Source organism: Pelecanus crispus, chromosome 4 (assembly GCF_030463565.1).
Source record: "Pelecanus crispus isolate bPelCri1 chromosome 4, bPelCri1.pri, whole genome shotgun sequence".
NCBI classification, from domain to species: domain Eukaryota; kingdom Metazoa; phylum Chordata; class Aves; order Pelecaniformes; family Pelecanidae; genus Pelecanus; species Pelecanus crispus.
In genome coordinates this window covers 43624916-43644381 of record NC_134646.1, presented here as the reverse complement: position 1 = coordinate 43644381, position 19466 = coordinate 43624916, and the positions used below count along the sequence as shown (strand labels likewise).

At 37.3% G+C, this 19466-nt stretch overlaps 1 protein-coding gene across 7 annotated transcripts in view; it reads left to right on the top strand.

Moving 5' to 3' along the window:
- Positions 1–19466, top strand: part of LOC104033166 (DExD/H-box helicase 60) — a 47988-nt gene that overhangs the window by 14874 nt on the left and 13648 nt on the right. For 5 of the 7 annotated variants that reach the window (XM_075709697.1, XM_075709698.1, XM_075709702.1 and 2 more), the window contains 16 exons: positions 633–796; positions 1812–2064; positions 2910–3073; positions 5160–5312; positions 6389–6538; positions 7560–7679; positions 9097–9192; positions 9900–10015; positions 10532–10677; positions 10871–10980; positions 11088–11192; positions 11279–11407; positions 12228–12355; positions 15001–15159; positions 16422–16566; positions 18145–18297. In XM_075709697.1, the coding sequence (XP_075565812.1) occupies positions 633–796; positions 1812–2064; positions 2910–3073; positions 5160–5312; positions 6389–6538; positions 7560–7679; positions 9097–9192; positions 9900–10015; positions 10532–10677; positions 10871–10980; positions 11088–11192; positions 11279–11407; positions 12228–12355; positions 15001–15159; positions 16422–16566; positions 18145–18297 (2291 nt within the window). The remainder of the gene's footprint in view (positions 1–632; positions 797–1811; positions 2065–2909; positions 3074–5159; positions 5313–6388; positions 6539–7559; positions 7680–9096; positions 9193–9899; positions 10016–10531; positions 10678–10870; positions 10981–11087; positions 11193–11278; positions 11408–12227; positions 12356–15000; positions 15160–16421; positions 16567–18144; positions 18298–19466) is intronic. The other 2 variants (XM_075709701.1, XM_075709699.1) reach the window with 2 other exon arrangements.

Here is a 19466-nt window from a genome sequence, read left to right as displayed (position 1 = left end):
CTCTCCCGTGCCTTGCATGAATACTGGCATGTGTCATCTCAGTCTTTCTTGTGAAAAATGGAAAGATCTTCTGAGATGGGTCTTCGGACTCAGAAACTGACTCAACATTTTGATTTTAGGGCAGAGACAAATACCTAGGCTTGAGTGTGGAAGTACCCATGTGCTCAGTTTAGTATCTTCCATTGGCTAGCATAAGTGTTCTTCCAGCAGCTTTATTTATTTATGTTCTGATGAGAGAGTCTTGTTTTCATGGGGAAGAGGTCTCTTTCTGATCATCTGAAATGCCTTTGGAAGACACCTTCCTATTTTCATAGACTATGTGAGAAGTCTAGGCATTTTGCTCAAACAGTTATAATTTCTTTCCAAGCATCCTGCTTGTTAGGTTTTCCAATATTTTTAATGTGTGCCTAGAGCAGTTTGAATTCGAGTCTATTGCCTGTCTCTCAGATAATTCAAAGTACTGTTGGATTTCAGTGAGTCTGAGTAGCCAGCCTCTTTCAAAATGTGATTTTGGCCTTTAGGTCAATGAGGAATTTTTAGGAAATGTATCCATTCCCCAGGTATCTTTTCTTGAAAACAGATTAAGCTGGAATTCTAGCAGAGTGTTTTTAATCAATTATATTTGTTTGCAGCAAAATCCAAAGATCCAGAAGAAAGAAGACAAATACAAAAGTTGCAGACTTTTCGTCATTTTTATGGAAGCACTTTGGAAGACAGCACTTCAAAACTTATTGTACAGCAAGAGGATGTGTCAAGGAATGCTAATGCTGCTGTCAAAAAGACACAAAAACCCCATGTGAGTATATTCAAGTTGGTCTTTCCAAATCTTTTTTCTATTATTTTTCTATTACCTTATTTTAAGGTTTATATTCTGAATGCACTAGTAGTTCTCAGTTGAAAACATTTAAATTGCCTTTGTACTTCAAATTTAATTAGTTAGTTGGCAAAAGTATTTTTGTTCCTAGTTAGGAATCCTGATGAGTGATTATATTTTAACAGGCACAAGTAAATAAAAAAATGAATAAATATAGACTCTCTAAAGACTGATAGGTTTTGACTCATGGACAGTATTATCATGTGGAGTGAAGAAAAGTGGAGTTCATTAATTTAATTTTACTTTAAGAAACTATTGAGAAATACTGGAAAAAACATTATTCAGTTATTTATTTCCCCATACTATTTGGAAACATTCTCTGTGAAAGATCATGTAGATATTGCAATTAATCCTAACTATGTGAACATTGTCAGACGTCACAGGCTGTGTCACATGTACTTGTATACCCATGAACAATACTGAGAGATAGTAATTTGAGTAATATATGTATAATAGACTATACTGTGGATTACAGATTATAGCCTGTTGAATAACCTGTAAAAGTCTGTATATAAAATAACTTTGTTAACTTCAAGTAAGGTTGAAGTCTTAATTTTATTTAACTTACTGAAAAGCATCTCAATATGATCAGAATTACAATTACCCATGTATAAAATAAAAGCTTGAAATTTAACTTTCAGACATCTGCTATTTTATTTTTCTGCATTTGTGCTTTCTTATACTACTTGTGAAGCTTTATACTGACTTAAAATGAAGCTTAGGGAAGCTCTTTCAAGCAACATATATTGGGATTCAGAAATTTTATCTCCTTGAGAATGAAGTACTATTTTAAACAATTCCCGAAACACAATGCGTCACACAGAATAATTGAAACCTATAATGTACATGCTGTGATTGAGTTTATGGATTAACTTATTTTATATGATGCTTGCACACAGTGATTGGTCGTTCTAAATATCTTCATTTTATTGGATAGAAAAGTAAAGCAGAAAGAATTGCAGAGGAGAACAACAGGCGGCTAAAAACTAAAGAAGAAAAGAAAGAACAAGAGCAATGGAAAGCCTTGTGTATACCAACTGAAAAGGAAATAAAAGCAAATATGACTGTTGGAATAAATAAAATGGAGAAGTTTCTCAAGACTCTTAAAAGTAAATCTGTGAAGTTCAGTGTAGAAATGACAGCACTGTCTGCCTGTTTAGCAGTGTGGAAAGAACACTGCAGAGAGCAAGGTATGATATAATGTTCAGTATTCAACTTCCACTCCCTTTCACCAAGAGAGTGAGTGACTGGACATTCTCAGCTGGAATAAAGATGTGTAAATACAACCTGTTTCAGGAGACTGAAAGGTGTGTTTAAGTATTAACAGGCTCTGGTCCTTTTTTCGCAATTTCAAGATCCTTTGAGTCAGCTGTAAAGCATCCAATGAAATTAGATTGTAGCTGTTTTCCTGTTTTGCTTTGTAAACATTGCATACATAAATATTTTATTTTATTGTATCTATCTTTAATGATTATGTATCTTGCACACTAAAATGTATCTATATTGCAGTGGATAGTTTAATTAGCTGAGGTGGTTAGCTCACAGTCTGAATGATGATGATGATTTGCACAGAAATCTGTGCTACCATGGTTAGTGGCCTCCTATTTCACCACAATTAACTTGTTCAGTCCATACCCTCAGTCAGGAGGGTCTAAACACACACTGCTCTAAACGAGCTGAGGACAGTTGTAAACACTGGAGTGAAATGTGTTGCCAATAAGATTGAGTAACAAATGTGTGGGTCAGGAAGGTGAAATGGGGGAGCTCAGTTATTATGTAGATGTCAGATATATGACTCCCTTTTATAGCTGAGCATGCCAAAGCAGAATTATTTGGGTGCTTGGTCTTCAGTGGCACTCCTTCAGAGGTTACAGGATTGTGGGTTGTCTTTGTCTAGTTGTCTTTAAATAAAATTCATTTTTAAATTGTCATAAATGTGGTTGAATGGATAAGGTCTGTTCTAAAAATATCTAGTGTCAGAAGATTCCCAATGATACAATCGGCTCTCAAATAACTGTAGGATTTTCTTTTAAAGGTGACAAACCTAAAGATTTAAGCAAAGCTGTTCAGGTCATGAGGAGAATTCATATCCTCCTTGAAAAATATCAAGACCTCTTGGAGAAACCACATCTACAAAAGCTGACCAGATATCTAAGACTTCTTGGATTTGAGAATTTGGCATGCTCTCTATCTGGCCAGGTAACTTTATAGACTGTAATGATTCTACTGTAACTGGATCTGTAGCTGAATATCAACAGTGTTTTCTTAGTCATTGAATAGTGTGTAGAAGACCTATATTGAGCTTATTTATTTTGTATTGTACCATAAGATTTGGAACTGTCTATTCTTGCTTCAGATACTAATCTTCTTTAGTTCCATGGATACATTTTTCTGCTTCATGTGAGGGCTAGCTGGCGCAATAGGCCACTTCCCCTTTAGTAAATAGAATTTATATGGCTGCAAAGATACCCTTTGAAACATGCATCAAGATTAATTTGCTCTAGTTATGTCTGCCTGAGGCTTTAGACATCTCTGAGAGGTACCTGCTGCTCAATTCATCACATAGCTGAACTCTGCATGTTAAAAATAACTGTTAAAAGCTACATTATGAGCAGCTGCTTTCTAACAGGCCCAAATGTGCTACTTCAGAAACGGAAATCTTTCAGACTGCAGAAGTGGATGAAAACTATTCTGTTTGTTGTTATGGCATTACTGATCACCTCTGAAGGAAACAGTTTCAGATACTGAATTGTTTGTCCTTGCTAGCACAGCTGAGACCACCAGTAGCTACACTGAATTTGGCTCTGAAGTAATTTCTCTAAGGATTGACCTTATGCTTTTCTGCATGTTAGCAACCTGCCCACTGGCTGATTTAATGTTAAGAGCAGTTTGATACCTTTGTGTGTAGATGGGATGTTATTAGGGAGAGGGGATGCTAAAGTGGATCTCAGGCAGAAGAGGGAGGATATAACTCACAGCTTGCAGAATATGGATTCAATAGCAAAAGGAAGGAAGATTACAGTGAACTGTAAAACCAGTATCAATCACTTCAGTGTCTCATTTTTTAGGCACAGTAGAGTTAGGAATTTTGGGAAGCTTATTTCTGGAAACTGTTTATCACCCTTCCTTGAGGATCAGGACTAAGAGGTGAGGGAGTAAGTGATTGTTTTGTTAAAAATTTTCATCCCTTGAAGAGCGGCAATTATTTGTCTCTTTTTCTATGTGAATTCAACTGGTGTATGATCATTGTTTGCTCTTGGCTACATAGTTATTATAAGGGTGTTTGGTGCCCCAAATAAAGTATATTACATTTCAGGAAGTAGAACTGTAAGATCTGAGGATCTCAAAAAGGTCAGTTGTAAAGGTTTGTGGTGATAGAAGGGATATGTTGGCAAGTTTAATGTCTTGCTCAGAAGGGCTGTAGATCAGTCAGTGCATTTTGGACCTATTTTTGCTTTTGCAGCTGCTTGTTTCTGATTATTACTTTTGCAAAGTTAGGGGAATTTTGGGAATAACTGAAATTTTCAGGAATAACTGAAAATATTTCTTTCAAGAAATTGAAGAAGTTGTGACATCTCCATCCTTGGAGACAGTAGAAACTTGGCTAAACACAGCCCTGAGTGACCTGATCTAATTGCACCTGCTTCTAGCAGTGAGCTGGATTAATTGACATCCAGCCATCCCTGACAACCTAAATTATTATGTGATTTTATAATCTTCTGGTGTATGTTGTAACATGTAATACTTTTCTGTACAGCTTTCAGGATCAGATGTAGTAACCAGACATGTCCATGAACATTAAATTTGGTATGTCTTAAGGTATAAAGGCATTGTTTAAAAATACAATGCTTTACAAAATTTGGGATCACACTTAGTCTTTATGTTGAATTTCCTTTTGCAGCTGTGATTTGTTGTACAAGGGGTCAGGGCAGGCTGAAGAAGAGAGACATAAATATAGGATGAGAAGGCTCTGGCAGGCAATAGCTTGAAGAGTCTGAGCTTTGCCTGCAAGCCAGTTTTCTTAGCTCTTCTGACAGCAAAACCAACACCACCACTAGCTATGGAAGACATATTATTTTTGGAACATAGTCTACTTTGAAGAGATACAAGCATAACCCAGACATAGGGCTATATGGTGTAGATTTCTGCAAGAAATTATTTAAAAATCACCTGCACTTTCATATGTTTTTCAAAGCTTGCAGAGTTCCACAGAGCAAAAGATGTGCCATTGTCTTAATCCCTTGCTAGCTTTCAAACCAACTTGAATTTTCATTTGACCTTATAGACAGGAGAAAGTAATGATCAGAATGTAAGCAAGTATGCTATCGAAGAGGGTCCAGCTCGCTTTCAACTACAATACATGGATTATTACTTGCTCAGAGAAGAGAGAAATGATCCAGATCCCCGCGTGCAACATTTCATACCAGACACATGGCAGGTAATGAGACACAAACTTTTTGCATAAAGTTAATGGAAATGATCTTTGATTTTTTTCCCCCTATTTAAAAATAAATGTTCTTATACTAATTGTAAAAAATAGTGTTAACAAATTTAATTTTTTAACAAGTTTAACAAATTCAGTAGGTCATTTTGGACTGTATTGCATGTTCTTTCTACACTGAGAGCTTTTCTACAGAGAGCTTGGCCCAAGAAGTTCAACATAAGAACTGCTGAATCCATAGGATTTCCCTGTTTATTATCATATTTGATGGTGGTAGCACCCCATTTGGATAATCTTTGAATGTTCATCCTCTGCTCATTTGTCCCTAAAGAATTACCCATAGTATGAATTGAGAAATAACTTTTCTGTCTAAAGCAAAGTAAGTCTAACTCGGATTTTTCTTTTTATTATTATTGAACTGGGGAGGCCAGCTGAATTTGCTGCTTTACATGTCCGTATCTGCAAAACAGTCACTTGCTTGAACACCAGCTTGGAACTTGGCATATGTGCTGATAGAGAAAGATAGTGTTAGTACTATTTCTGTTTCCTCTTCTGTACCCCTTCTGCCATCCTTTCATAGACATATGTAAGGTGAGAGAGCATGGAGGAAGGTGATAATAGGGAAGAAAACAGATTAATAAACATTGTATGCTATGAACAGAAGAGAAAATTGGACAGTATTGATGTAACTATTATAATGCAAGAAAAAAATACTGCCTTGTATAAAACAATGAAGTTTGTTGAACTAAATCATACACTGCTGGGTTAACTGGTTTTGTTTTTTTAATTTGAAAATGTCCAGGTATGGACTCAGAATTTTCTGGTATCAGTATCTCAGACCAAATAATGGAAATAGACAAGTTATAATTTGTAGTTCCATTTTTTCCACTAACAATTTAAGAGAAAAGAATACAGTCATAAAATGACTAGGTTAACTCTAACTTTCTGTTGTCTAAAATCTGTATATAAAGTCTACATGCAAAACTAAGAGAGGTTTTCACAGAAAGAGCTGGTTCACTCAATAAGAACTTCATAACAAGACATTTTGACATAAGTAACTGTTTTTCTCTTAGCGAGAACTTCTTGATGCTGTAGATAATAATGAGTCTGCGGTGATTGTTGCTCCCACTTCATCAGGAAAAACGTATGCATCATACTATTGCATGGAAAAAGTTCTGAAAACGAGCAATGATGGAGTAGTTGTGTATGTTGCTCCTACAAAGGTAAGGCTGCATCCTACTACAAGTTCTGTATGTATGACTACAGTGTGATTCTGAAACCGTTTGGGGTAACTTGTTACACAAATTTAGTTGATACTTTTTTTTATTAGAAATGGAATCTTAAATTCTGTTTTATGTTTACATTTATTCGAACAGCCTGTTTACAAAAAAATCTTCAGAATATTTAAGCTCATGTAGAGTTGTTGTCTATTAATATCTGTATAGCTAATTTAAGGTCAGAAACACTAATATGTACAAAAGTGCTGTAAGTAGCTTGTTAAATAAATGGTGAGAGTACCAAAAGCCTACCAACATGGTGAAAGTAATATCAGAACAGAACAGTGACCGAGCAAGTCAAGTTGTCTTTTTCTAATTGAGTTCACCATTAGATGCTTCAAGAGAAAATTTATGAAACTCTAGGCAGTGGGATATTTTTTAATGAGAGTTCTATCCTAATAGTTAAAAATTGACTTAAGTGCTGAGGCACAATGTTTTGATTTCTTCCAAAATTTACTTTAATGTTCAGTAATATAATTTTTGGATATTGAATCCATGTGCTGTTATTTAATAACAATCTCTATAAGTTTTCTATAAGTAAAATAATTTTTGTTGTGGTTGGACGTCAAAATAATCTTTTCATTTTAATATCAGTCTGAGTGCAGAAATGCATGTTACACCTGCAGTCCCAGGATTTTGAGATGACTAAAGTGCTTGTAGATGCAGTAGAATGTGATCTATTTTTAACTGCTTTGAAAATAATTAAAATACAGAAATAATAATGTCTAACTCTCCTTACACAATACTAAATTTATTTGAAAGCATTTGAGTATAATTGAAAATCAGGTACCATATCTTTTTAAAGATAACATTGTTGACAGTCTAGACTTAATAGTACATTACATAGTACATTATAGTCTAATACATTAATATCGGTGCCAAAATTGAATGCTTTTATATGTCTCAGAATATCATATGCCTTTAGACATACACTTTCTAGTTTTGTTAATGATCTGCTTTATTTGAGGCCCTTGTAAACCAAGTGGTGGGAACTATATACAGTCGATTCACCAAGAAACTTCCGGATGGATTGGTAGTGTGTGGAGTCTTCACGCGAGATTATCGCAATGATGTCATGAATTGTCAGGTATATTTTTATGGGTGTTTTAACACATAATATTAATGACTTCTGTAGTCCATCTGGCTTCTGAAAGTGTTAATTCTAATTATAACAATTGTGCCATTACTGAATACAAAGTTCGGGAAAAATCTAAGCATACCTGTACTGCTTACCAGAAACTTTCAGTCTATGGCATACAACCTTACCTATTCATCCTTAGGGGACATGCAGTTGATTACTTGCTCTGGTTAAAAGAACAAACATTAAAATCCTTTGGTTGCCAGCATACAGTAGATGCATCACAGAAGTTCAGACAGAATACATCAGTAGCTCTTCCCTTGTCTACTGATGTAGTCACTCCATCATAGAAGGCCACGAGGATGGTCTTTGTTGTAGTGAGGAGCCCAGAACTGGACACAGGACTCCAGGTGTGGCCTCATCAGTGCTGAGTAGAGGGGAAGGACCCCCTGCCTTGATTTGTTGGCAACACTCCTCCTAATGCAGGCCAGGATACCATTAGCCTTCTTTGCCACAAGGGCACATTGTTGCCTCCTGTTCAACTTGGTGTGCACCAGGACCTTCAGGTCCTTTTCTGCAGAGCTGCTTCCCAGCTGGATGGCCCCCAGCATACACTGGTGCATGGGGTTGTTCCTCCCCAGGTGCAGGGCTTTGCACATCTCCCTGTTGAACTTCATGGGGTTCCTGTCAGCCCATTTCTCCAGTCTGTCTAGGTCCTTCTGGATGGGAACATGACCCTCTGGCATATCAGCCACTCCTCCCAGTTTGGTGTCATCAGCAAACCTCCTGAGGGTACACTTTTCCCCATTATCCAGATCATTAATGAAGATATTAAACAGGATCAGACCCACTATTGACCCCTGGGGTACACTGCTAGTTACTGCCCTCCAGCTAGACTTTGTACCACTAATCACCAACCTCTGGGCCCAACCTTCCAACCAGTTTTCAGTCCACCTCACTACCTGCTCATCTGGCCCATACTTCAGCAGCTTGTCTGTGAGGATCTTATGGGAGGCGTTGTTGAAAACCTTACTGAAGGCAATATCCACTGCTCTCCCCTCATCCACCAAGACAGTCATTTCGTCATAGAAGTTGGTCAAGGTTGGTCAAGCATGACTTCCCCTCATGTGAATTCATGCTGAATACTCCTGATGATTTTCTTGTTCTCCATGTGCTTGGAAATGATTTCCAGGATTAATTACTCCATCACCTTCCCAGGGATCAAGGTGAGGCTGACCAGCCTGTAGTTTCCTGGGTCCTCTTTCTTGCCCTTCTTGAAGACAGCAGTGACAAATCATTCATTCATTCTTTCTTACCTTGAAATCAAATACATATATATTTTTAAGTGCTTTTTAAGTGTAGAATTTACTTGTAGTTGATTAGTTGGTTTACTTGAAAGTAATGCTTTACAAACCTTTCTTCTTAGATACTAGTGACAGTGCCACAATGTTTAGAAATCTTGATGCTGTCTCCTCGTTGCCAGAAATGGACCAAACAGATACAATATGTTATATTTGATGAGGTAGGCATCTTTTAATAGTAACCAATCTAACAAATACACAAAAAATCTTGAGGAAAAATGTTGGTGACTCAATTTTTCGTTACAAACATTATTGCTGGTAAAAAAACAACTTTCAGAGTTATTGTTTCAGACTTGCTTTTTTCTGTCCACTGATAGTGTTTATGTACTCCAATGAAAGAACTTAAAACTCTGTTACTCCTCAAGAGGACATACAGTTCAGTCAAAGCTACCAGGAACTTTCTTTATTTCTCTCAAGCCAGTCAGCTGAAAAAATAAAAGCCACCACTGTAGTCTCAGTGGCACAAATAGAGCGTTCCAGACTGGGATCATACAGATTTCACATCATATGGTATTTGTCAGTCCTTCCAGGGAAAAAGTCAATGATTAATCTTGCTAAATTTAAAATTCCTACTGTATTCTTTCTTTTATGCAGAATTAATTGCTAATGATGCCAGTGAGTATCTAGGGTACAAGCAGCGAATGCAGTATTGAAATTTAGACTAATTTGCTCTCCAGTGAAGTCTGGAGAGGGATTTACTAGACATTTGATTTGGATCTCATGGTCATTTGCCATAACATAAGAGTTATTCGGTACTGATCTTGCCAAACTTTTGATTTCTGCAAAACGCAAACCAACTCCTGTTATGGCTGCACTTTGATAAGGAACACTTCTGCTTTTCTTTTAATCCTTTTCCCCAAAAATATAGGTCCATTGTCTTGGTGGTGAAATTGGAGCAGAGGTTTGGGAGCATCTTCTGGTAACAATTCGGTGTCCATTTTTGGCACTCTCTGCTACTGTCAGTAACCCGGAGCACCTAACTGAGTATGTGTGGAATTTTCTTGCTCACAAGAGCATATTTAAATTGGATATAAGCTATTTTAGATAGAGAGGTAAATCACTATTGGGAGGCAACTGATTTGGAGTTGTATTGTTATATGTGTTGTGCTACCCTTACTCCCCCAACTGACACAAAACAATACTGTAACTCTTAACTCTGTAATGAGAACAGGCACTACTATTTCTTCAGACCCTATAATTGATCTGCACAGAGGAATGTAGGAGGCTTTTACATCTATTTGAATTGCCAAAGCCTGATAAGCACACTTGTCCATCAGAAGACAGTCAGTCTTATTTAGATATATATAATGGTGCTATTTCACCTTTTTTATTTGCACCCCGGGATAAGCTGGAGAAAATTGCACTGAAGACGGTGAGAGAGGGAGTGGAAATTCTATAGGAGAAACTGAGCAGATTGTAGTAATTCATCTATTATAGCTGTAGCAATTTTCTTAAAATATTTTTTATAACTCTTATTTTTATTTTATTCTTGCACTGTAGGTGGTTACAATCTGTGAAAAGGTATTGGCAACATGCTGAGAAGACAATAGAAGGAAGCTCTGCAAACTCTGAAAAGAACTTTACAAGAAAATGTAAAGTGAAATCTAAAGTACAAGAACAAAAGAAATCATATCGTGTTAGACTAGGTGTGTATCAGAATATTTTGTAACTAAGAAATAAATTTTAGTGTTATTTATGCAAAAAGTTTAATCATGGTGTGTGAACTTAAATGTATTTTGTTTTGGTTTTTATTTTAAATAAAAACAAATCTTGCAGGATTAAGTACTTGCTTTTTAAAACAACCAAGTGCATCATGACATCATTTTTGTCTCTTCACAGTCTTGTATGAAGAAAGATACAATGATTTGGAAAAGTATGTGTGTTCTTTAAAGGGCAGTGATTTTATCATTGAACATTTTCATCCGTGTGCTGCATTAACAGTCAATCATGTAAGCATAATACTGGTGTGAACATTGTTTAGTAACTGTTACATTTAGGCAACATGGATTCTACCAAAATGATTCCTTTATTTTTCTTTTGCTTAAACTCCTTGCAGATTGAGACCTATGGTATTCCTTCAGATCTTTCTCTGTCTCCACGAGAGAGCATCCAGCTTTATGACACAATGGTAAAAGTCTGGCAAAAGTGGCAAAGGGCACAGGTGTGTATACACAGCTGCGGGCAGAATATATCAAAATAAATAGATAAAAAAGTACTGCAATGTTTTATATTAATGTTGTTTTCCAGGAGCTAGATCCTGAGGAGTTTGTCTCTTTCAAGAATAAAGTAGTAATAAAAAAGGCAGATGTGAGGAAATATGAACAGGAACTGAAGAAAGAACTAAGCAAATGGATTGAGCTTGGCCAAAGACAGAAGGTAACAGTTGTTACAGGGTGCTTTCTTAAGATTGTGTACAGCTTTAAAATAATGATAATTATATGTAATAATATAATTATGGGAGTTTATCTTCCTGTAATTATTATTTATTAGGTTTAACTGCTGCTGTGCTTGGAAGATAAGCACTAATATGTGTGGCATTTCCATAAGCATTTTCAAGGTGATACTTTCACAAGCTTCTCTGGGAATCAGACTTCTGATACTGCTGTGAGATTTCAATTCCTTATTCCTTTAGATACCTCCTACAGTTAGTGGGAATATTGTACCACTGCTCTGCTTTTTTAGTCTACCTCTTTTTGCTGCTCATTTGAAACCTTCTGTGTAACTACAGACAGTATGTATATTTCCATGTAAAAGGTAGAAATTAAAGCAATGAGCAGAAAAGCAAGTCCTTGATTGGAGGCTGTCTATTCCTATATCATAAAAAGGAATATGAGGAGGTGGTGAATCAGCAACAAGGAAAAATAAAGAATATCTGGGGAAAAAAATGAATTACTTGAAATATGACACTTACATGCAAAAATATATCATAATCAGTATGTTAGTGATACTTACTTATTTGCATGGTGATGGTAGCCATGAATGCTACAACAATTTGCATTCTGAGCTCTTACCAAAGTCGGTTGATAATTTGCAGACCTTTTAGTCTGTAAACTATATGTGGCTATTGCAGTTCTGAATGATTTAAAAAAATTGAGCTGATAGAAGTTGACACAGGAAAATGGAGTCTTCATATTTGTTAGCCTCTAGCCAGAAGTTTCTGCCATTAAAATCTCCACAATAATACTACTTTGGTCAGGTGAATGAGCTACTGGAGCACCTTAAGCCAAAACCTGTGGATTGCTCAGAACAGGAAAAGTGGAAGCATTTTGCAAACTTTGTTGATAAATTACATGAGATGGATAAGTTGCCTGCCATATTTTTTATGTAAGTATTTACATTCTATGTGTTATATGTGTATTGCCTATATTCAGAAAAAATGGGGTTTAGAGATAAGCATTGATATGGCTTGGCAAATGCCATTTATATGGTATTTGTTACCTTTGCTTTAAAACATACAAAGCAAAAGCCTACAAGCTCTATCAACCCATGTATCTTTATGACACTAAAGGTTTAGCTGAAATAAAACTGGGAGCATTTAATTACTATGTGGAAAGGGTAGAATCCATGTGTGATGTCTGAGAAAATTACAAGAAGCTGAATCACATTAAAATGAGAGTCAGATTCTCAGTTGCTTTGCCCCAGTGTAGTCAGTAAAACTTGTGGAAAGTGCATGCTGTTTATTTAGAGGTGTGAATGGTGTATGTAGGGGCAGATTTGCTAGGGAAAAGGATGGAATGAGGTTCTATTAATGTGTGCATTTGTCACGTGGTGATGGTTCCACTGCATAACTGTAACAATCTCATCTTACATCCAGTGACATGCATCAACGAACCTGGTTTGCATATATGTAAGATGTAATTACATAACATCAAACATTCACAACCTTGAGCCTACTGACAATACCGTTATTGTCAGTGATATTGCTCATGTTAGTAAAGTAAGCATGTACCTCAATGCTGGACTTAATAATAAAAAGAACTTGCTTATCAGTAAACAGTTGTCTAGCACATATTCTCACTGTAGTAGTGCATAGGAACAATCATGTAAAAATGGAAAGTTTTCTCATCTCAGTATGTGGCCTCGCCCTTCCTTACACTGGACACTTTGACAGTTAGGGGTAGAACGCTCACTGCCATTTTGGTTCTCGCATGCTTGATGCTGATAAAAAGGTATTTCTGAAAGAACTCTTAGAAAGAAAGAAGCAAACAGTGAATATACATACTGATGGCACATCTCAAATTACTCTAGTTGCTGGTAAATTATTTCTTTTTCTATTTCTCAGTGATGGTGTAGTTGTAAATTAATGTTATGGCAGATTTCACGCTGAAACTGACAGTTTTAAAAAGGACTCTTAGATATTTGTAATTCCTTCAAATAAGGAATAATTTCAGGGCTGCTGTGTGAACTGCAGCATCATTTGGGGGCACTCAGTAGGAAGTTCCAAGGTTCTTCTCCTTAGGGCAGATGGATAAATGCATTCCTCTTACCTACCCTGCAATGATGGGTCCTTAGAAATGCTTCGTGACATATTGCTCTGACAAGAGACTGCGAGTAGAATATGAATATCTAGACAATTGATAAATGATCATGGTGAGACAAGAACACATCCCCAACCAGTGAACAAGGAGGCAGAACCTAGTGGTATCAAGTTGGGGGATGAGGTACAGAAATCTGTTATTTAAGGGTCTTTTAAGGCACAGGTGTATTGTAACAGCACTTGGTAAACCTCCACAGTGTCTTTGTAGTCAGACAAGGGACAAGAGTTAGAAGTTAAAAAACCCCAACCAACCAAACAAAAATACCTCTCTCATTAAATGTCCCAATCCTGAGAAATTGTGATCGAGATGAAGGGAATGAGTAGCCCTCACAAGTAGTAGACAGTGACTTGGAGTAATAGATTGATATTTATGCTTCATTGATGCTGGCAAGCTTTTTCTCTCTAAGCCATTACTGATGAATGAGGTTGCAAAGCAGTCATCCTGTATGGTGTTATGTTGGCATGGAATTAATGGAGACTCCTGAGAGAGCAGGTATCAGAGCTGTAGAAGCCAAATTGCTATTGCAGCCATTGGTGGTAGGGAAAAAACAGGATTTAGCGTTTGCTTTTTTTTATTTACAGCCACCAAGGAAAAGAACAGGCTGGCACCACTTTAGTACTCCTTATGGCTGAATAAACTCAACGATAGAGAGAAATTAGATCATTCAGTCTGAGCTTCAAAGGGGAAAAAAAAAAAAAAGGCAAATGACTGTTATTGAGCTCTGTCATCTGTGAAGACGTGAGAAGCTTAAGTTAAGGAGAGGTTACCTCCTAGACTTAAGATCTGTATTTGGTCCTTCTGGATAAAAGGATAAAGTCCTTCAATTTTCGCTCCTGTTCTTGGTGACAGCCAGATTTGAATAACTTGTGAATATTCTAATGGACTAGGATGCAACCTCACCCCATGTGTTGCCAACACCTTGTATGGTGTTAGTTAATAGGATGCCTGCTGCAACAAGAATAAAAAGAATACTTTTTGAGAGTGAAGCTGGAGAAGTCTTCATCCCAGTTAAACTCCAAACAGTCCAATACTGAAAAAGCTATGAGGAAGAACAGCTGTGTAGAAGACCAAGAAAGGCAGGCACTGATTCTCAACTGGGTAGTTGAGAATTAAAATGACTTAAGCTACAATTTGCTTTACCTGTGTGTCCAAGTGTCCAGCTTAGGGAAAGGTAGAGTTGAGCATACTTTCTATAGATAATTTTTTGGCAGAACCATTTTACATTTTACCACTCAGTTTTGGAATAATAGCAGTTTGAAAGTGAATGTGGACTGTGATTTGGAGATGGAATAGGGATATGCTTGTAATGATTAGATTCTAACTATTATCAGATAATAAGGCTCACTGAACACTTGTAACAGCATTGCATAAAAATAAAAACCCTATTAGGGTTCACCTAACTGATGTGTATTATATATTATTTACTTTAAGATTTAATGTGGATTCAGTGGAATGTGCAGCCAAGAATGTATTCCTCAATTTGCTGAGAAAACAAAGAAGTGAACAAGACCCTAACACCGAGAGGGAAAAAGAACGTTTAAGGGACGAACTAAGAAAGGTGACAAAAACGCTAATAAAACTCAACTCTCGGTAAGTATTATAACTATGTATTATTAAAAAGCTTACATATTATGACAGAGCGTAATTTTGTGATAACTTATTTCTGGGGAATGTGCCTTACAGCAGCACATTTGTCCAGCTTGCAGTATAGCAATCCCTGCTTCTCTTTGTGCTCTGGCAACCCACACGGTATGGCAGGCATCAATCAGCAGTGCCTAGTGCATAGTCAGGAAGCAGGAAGATACCAGTGTCGCAGACATTGTCTAAGGTGCTGGCGCTACAACATAAGAATCAAAGAGAGAAACCTGAGTATATGAGATTGGTCAGTTTGGAATAATTCACTACTGAGATATCAAGATATTGGAATGACTCTTTCTCCAGACAGTAACTTTTGTCATGCATCTCTTAAAAACAGTGTAGCATCTGACCCTGGTGCTGGGTCAGCCACTGTGGGAGGAGAGTGTTTTCCTAGTTTAGCTTCACCATGGCTGGTTACAGTGGTGGATCTCTGAAATACAGATTCACCTGACTGGTGAGATGTTCTCTGAATATTTGTCAGCCTTTTGCTTGGATTGTACTGTGTTTGTTTCCCCTTAACCCTGAATTTTCTTGATTTTGTGATCATAGAGTACAGATTTTTATAAGGCATTTGGCAATGAAATATGGCTGTAGGTACCAGGATGTTCAGGAACATAAAGCATCATGGTTTTGCCCTCCTAATCGTGACAATTTACAGTGCATTCTTTGGACATAATATCATGAAAGAATGAACTTAGCTGACTTTAGTAGTAGTAAGAAATTGAAAATCCAGTAGGAATTTAGACACGTATTTAGACATTGAAGTACCTTGAAAATCTGTCTCTAAACAGTTTTCCCTCTCTTCTCTTCTTCAAATCTTGGTCTGAACTCCTACAGTCCATGTCATTATTGGCAGTAAATCCATCACATTTCTCTTTCATGTTTAATTCTTCTACTGTGCAAACTTGTTAGCTTACTAATTTGCTAAATGAGGCACTTACAGTTGCTGTCTTCATCTTCCTTCATTTTTGTTTATCACCATAATTCCTCCTCTCTACTTCACCCAGAATTACTTGCTGTTTTGCATACAAGCCATGATAAAAGGAAGCTGCTAGCATTACCAGTAAATTTACATTAACAGATCTACCTATATGTTTGAGTCTACAGTTTAAAAGGGAATGAGTCTGCATCTTTCAGTACCCAAAGAATATTTGAAAATTGAGAAATGTATGTTGATTACAGAAATAATATTTTTAATCATGTATTGTATACAGGGATACCAAAAAGTTGAGCTCCAGTAAAATGGAAAGCATGGTATGTCTTTCGACTACAAAACAACAGTTAGAAAAAAGACTTAAAAAGCTAACTGCTATCCCTTCTATGTATACTTACACTGATCCTAAAGCAGTGGATGAAGATGTAAGTAATTCACTGATAATTATAACATGGTTTTGGTTTTGTATGTCTAAAAAGTATGAATTTGTGCATAAATACATAAAATGCATATGTGTTTTGCAGTTGTACTTCATAACAGTGTGCATGGACTTCACAAAACATTCTGAATATTCCCAATTAAATTTTATTCCAGGTATCAATCTGAGATAACTTTATTTTTAAGATGTATGGACAACTTTCATTCTGCCAAATAAAAAGATATTAACTTGTCCTTGTGGTAGGAGTCCTGGGATCCATACTACAATGAATTCTTTTCCATGAACTATCAGCAATGCAATTCTGTTACATGTTGATTCAGATCTCAGACTTCTATTTTTCTGACTGGGTCATCAGCATAGGCTATATGGCACATTTGTGTGCTTATCAAAACATTTTTAAGCCCTTCATATCTTGTAAAAATACTAAATAATAAATGATTTTAGACTCTAAAAGTTTTAGTCCCCACAAAGCAAAATTTTCCATGCTCTTCAATGTGTTTATGCCCCCTGAGGAAAGAAAAGGTGAGAAGAGCACTGAAAATCTGCAGAAGTCCATCAGAAATATTAATGTATATATTTGTATACAAATAATTAAGGGATAATTTATGAAAGAGATTTATATGATGTGGTTTCCATCAGTAGTGGGTGACTGGCCCTTGATCCAGGAGATCTGCTCTGGTCTAAACTTCCTGAAACATGACTGTGGTTTGTGTAGCTGTCTATTCATGGCTGTGTTTTTTTAATTAAAAAAAGTAATTGTGATATATAGCTCTTAATTCAGAGAAAAGGTGCTCAAAATTTTGATGAAGTGTCTTGATAATGCTTTCTGCTTATTGTGATATGTCTTGAAAGAGAGGAAAATTCTGTGTATTGGGACCAAACTTGAAAATTCTCATGATTCCTTATCCTGGGAATGTGGGATCCCAATGGCATTTTTGGACTGCTGTCAGCCATCATGGAAGGAACATTGCTTCCCACAGTTGCACATGGGTAAAGGTAGTGAAGAAGTAGCTTGGACTTTGGAACAGATGCACTTGGCTGTAGCGTGAAGTTCAGAAAATACGGAAAAAGCTTTATTCAGTGCTATTTCTGAGTTTGGGAAAGGGAAGCTTCTAACTGTGTAGTGAGATGAGAAGGTGGTACTGATCAGGGATGACAAACAAGAACAAAACAGTATCAGCTTCATGTAACTACTTAGGAATTTGTTCTGATAGTGGGACACAATACATGGTCATGAGGCCATGCTTCAAGTAGGAAAGTCATGAACATGCAAGTTTGCCATGTCTGGTTGCATCTAGCTGCATGGTGTGAAAATTGGGACTGTTGTAATGGCATTTGTTGCAGAGGCAAAAAAACCTGATAGTGTATAGAAGAGCCTGGATTTGTTGTCATATTAAAGCTACCGATGGTACACATCCAATTATATACTTTGGGCTTCAGGTTCACTGAAGATCATAAACACCTATATTTCTCTGTAGTGCTTGGAACTTTATCGGATAAGACTTCTTTTTTCATTAACAACACCTGGTTGTGGTTAATACTTAACATTTCTTTTTATTTGTAGACTTTGAGGAAGATTTTTCATCGACTTAGGTTTGAGAGAAGAGGTTATCTGCAGCAAATGATGGCACTGAGGGGTATTGGGTATCATCATGCATCTATGGCTGCCAAGGAAAGACAAGTAGTGGAGATGCTTTTCAGGCTGGGATATATCAAGGTTGGTAAACTGGGATCAGTTCTTCTTTTTAAATTTTAGTTTCTCCATAGGTATAATTCAAAAATATAGTGTACCTTTCACCAGGGGTAAAATATATTGCATTGACTTTGTCATGCTCATTTAAAAAATGTTGACGTGAAGATTTCCAAACAAAATAAGTGAACTGGTAGCTGTAGAACTTTATTTCTAACTGAGTTTCTATCCTTCAGATTAGCATCTCATAGAATCATAGAATCATTTAGTTTGGAGAAGACCCTTAAGATCATAGAGTCCAACCGTTAACCTAACACTACCAAGTCCATCACCAAACCATGTCCCTAAGTGCCATGTCTACACACCTTTTAAATACCTCCAGGGATGGTGACCCAACCACTTCCCTGGGCAGCCTGTTCCAATTCTTGACAACCCTTTCCGTGAAGAAATTTTTCCTAGTATCCAGTCTAAACCTCCCCTGGTGCAACTTGAGGCCATGTCCTCTTGTCCTATCACTTGTTACTTGGGAGAAGAGACCAACACCCACCTCACTACAACCTCCTTTCAGGTAGTTGTAGAGAGCAATAAGGTCTCCCCCGAGCCTCCTTTCCTCCAGGCTAAACAACCCCTGTTCCCTCAGCCACTCCTCATAAGACTTGTGCTCCAGACCCTTCACCAGCTTCCTTGCCCTTCCTTGGACATGCTCCAGCACCTCAATGTCTTTCTTGTACTGAGGGGCCCAGAACTGGACACAGTATTCCAGGTGTGGCCTTACCAGTGCCAAGTACAGGGGAACAATCACCTCCCTGCTCCTGCTGGCCACACCATTCCAGATACAAGCCAGGATGCTGTTGGCCTTCTTGGCCACCTGGGCACACTGCTGGCTCATATTCAGCTGGCTGTCTACCAACACCCCCATGTCCTTTTTGGCCAGGCAGCTTTCCAGCCACTCTTCCCCAAGCCTGTAGCGTTGCATGGGGTGGTTGTGACCCAAGTGCCGGACCTGGCACTTGGCCTTGTTGAACCTCCTACAGCTGGCCTTGGCCCATTGATCCAGCATGTCCAGATCCCTCTGCAGGGCCATCCTACCCTGCAGCAGATCGACACTCCCGCCCAACTTGGTGTCATCTGCAAACTTACTGAGGGTGCACTCAATCCCCTCATCCAGATCATTTATAAAGATATTAAACAGAACT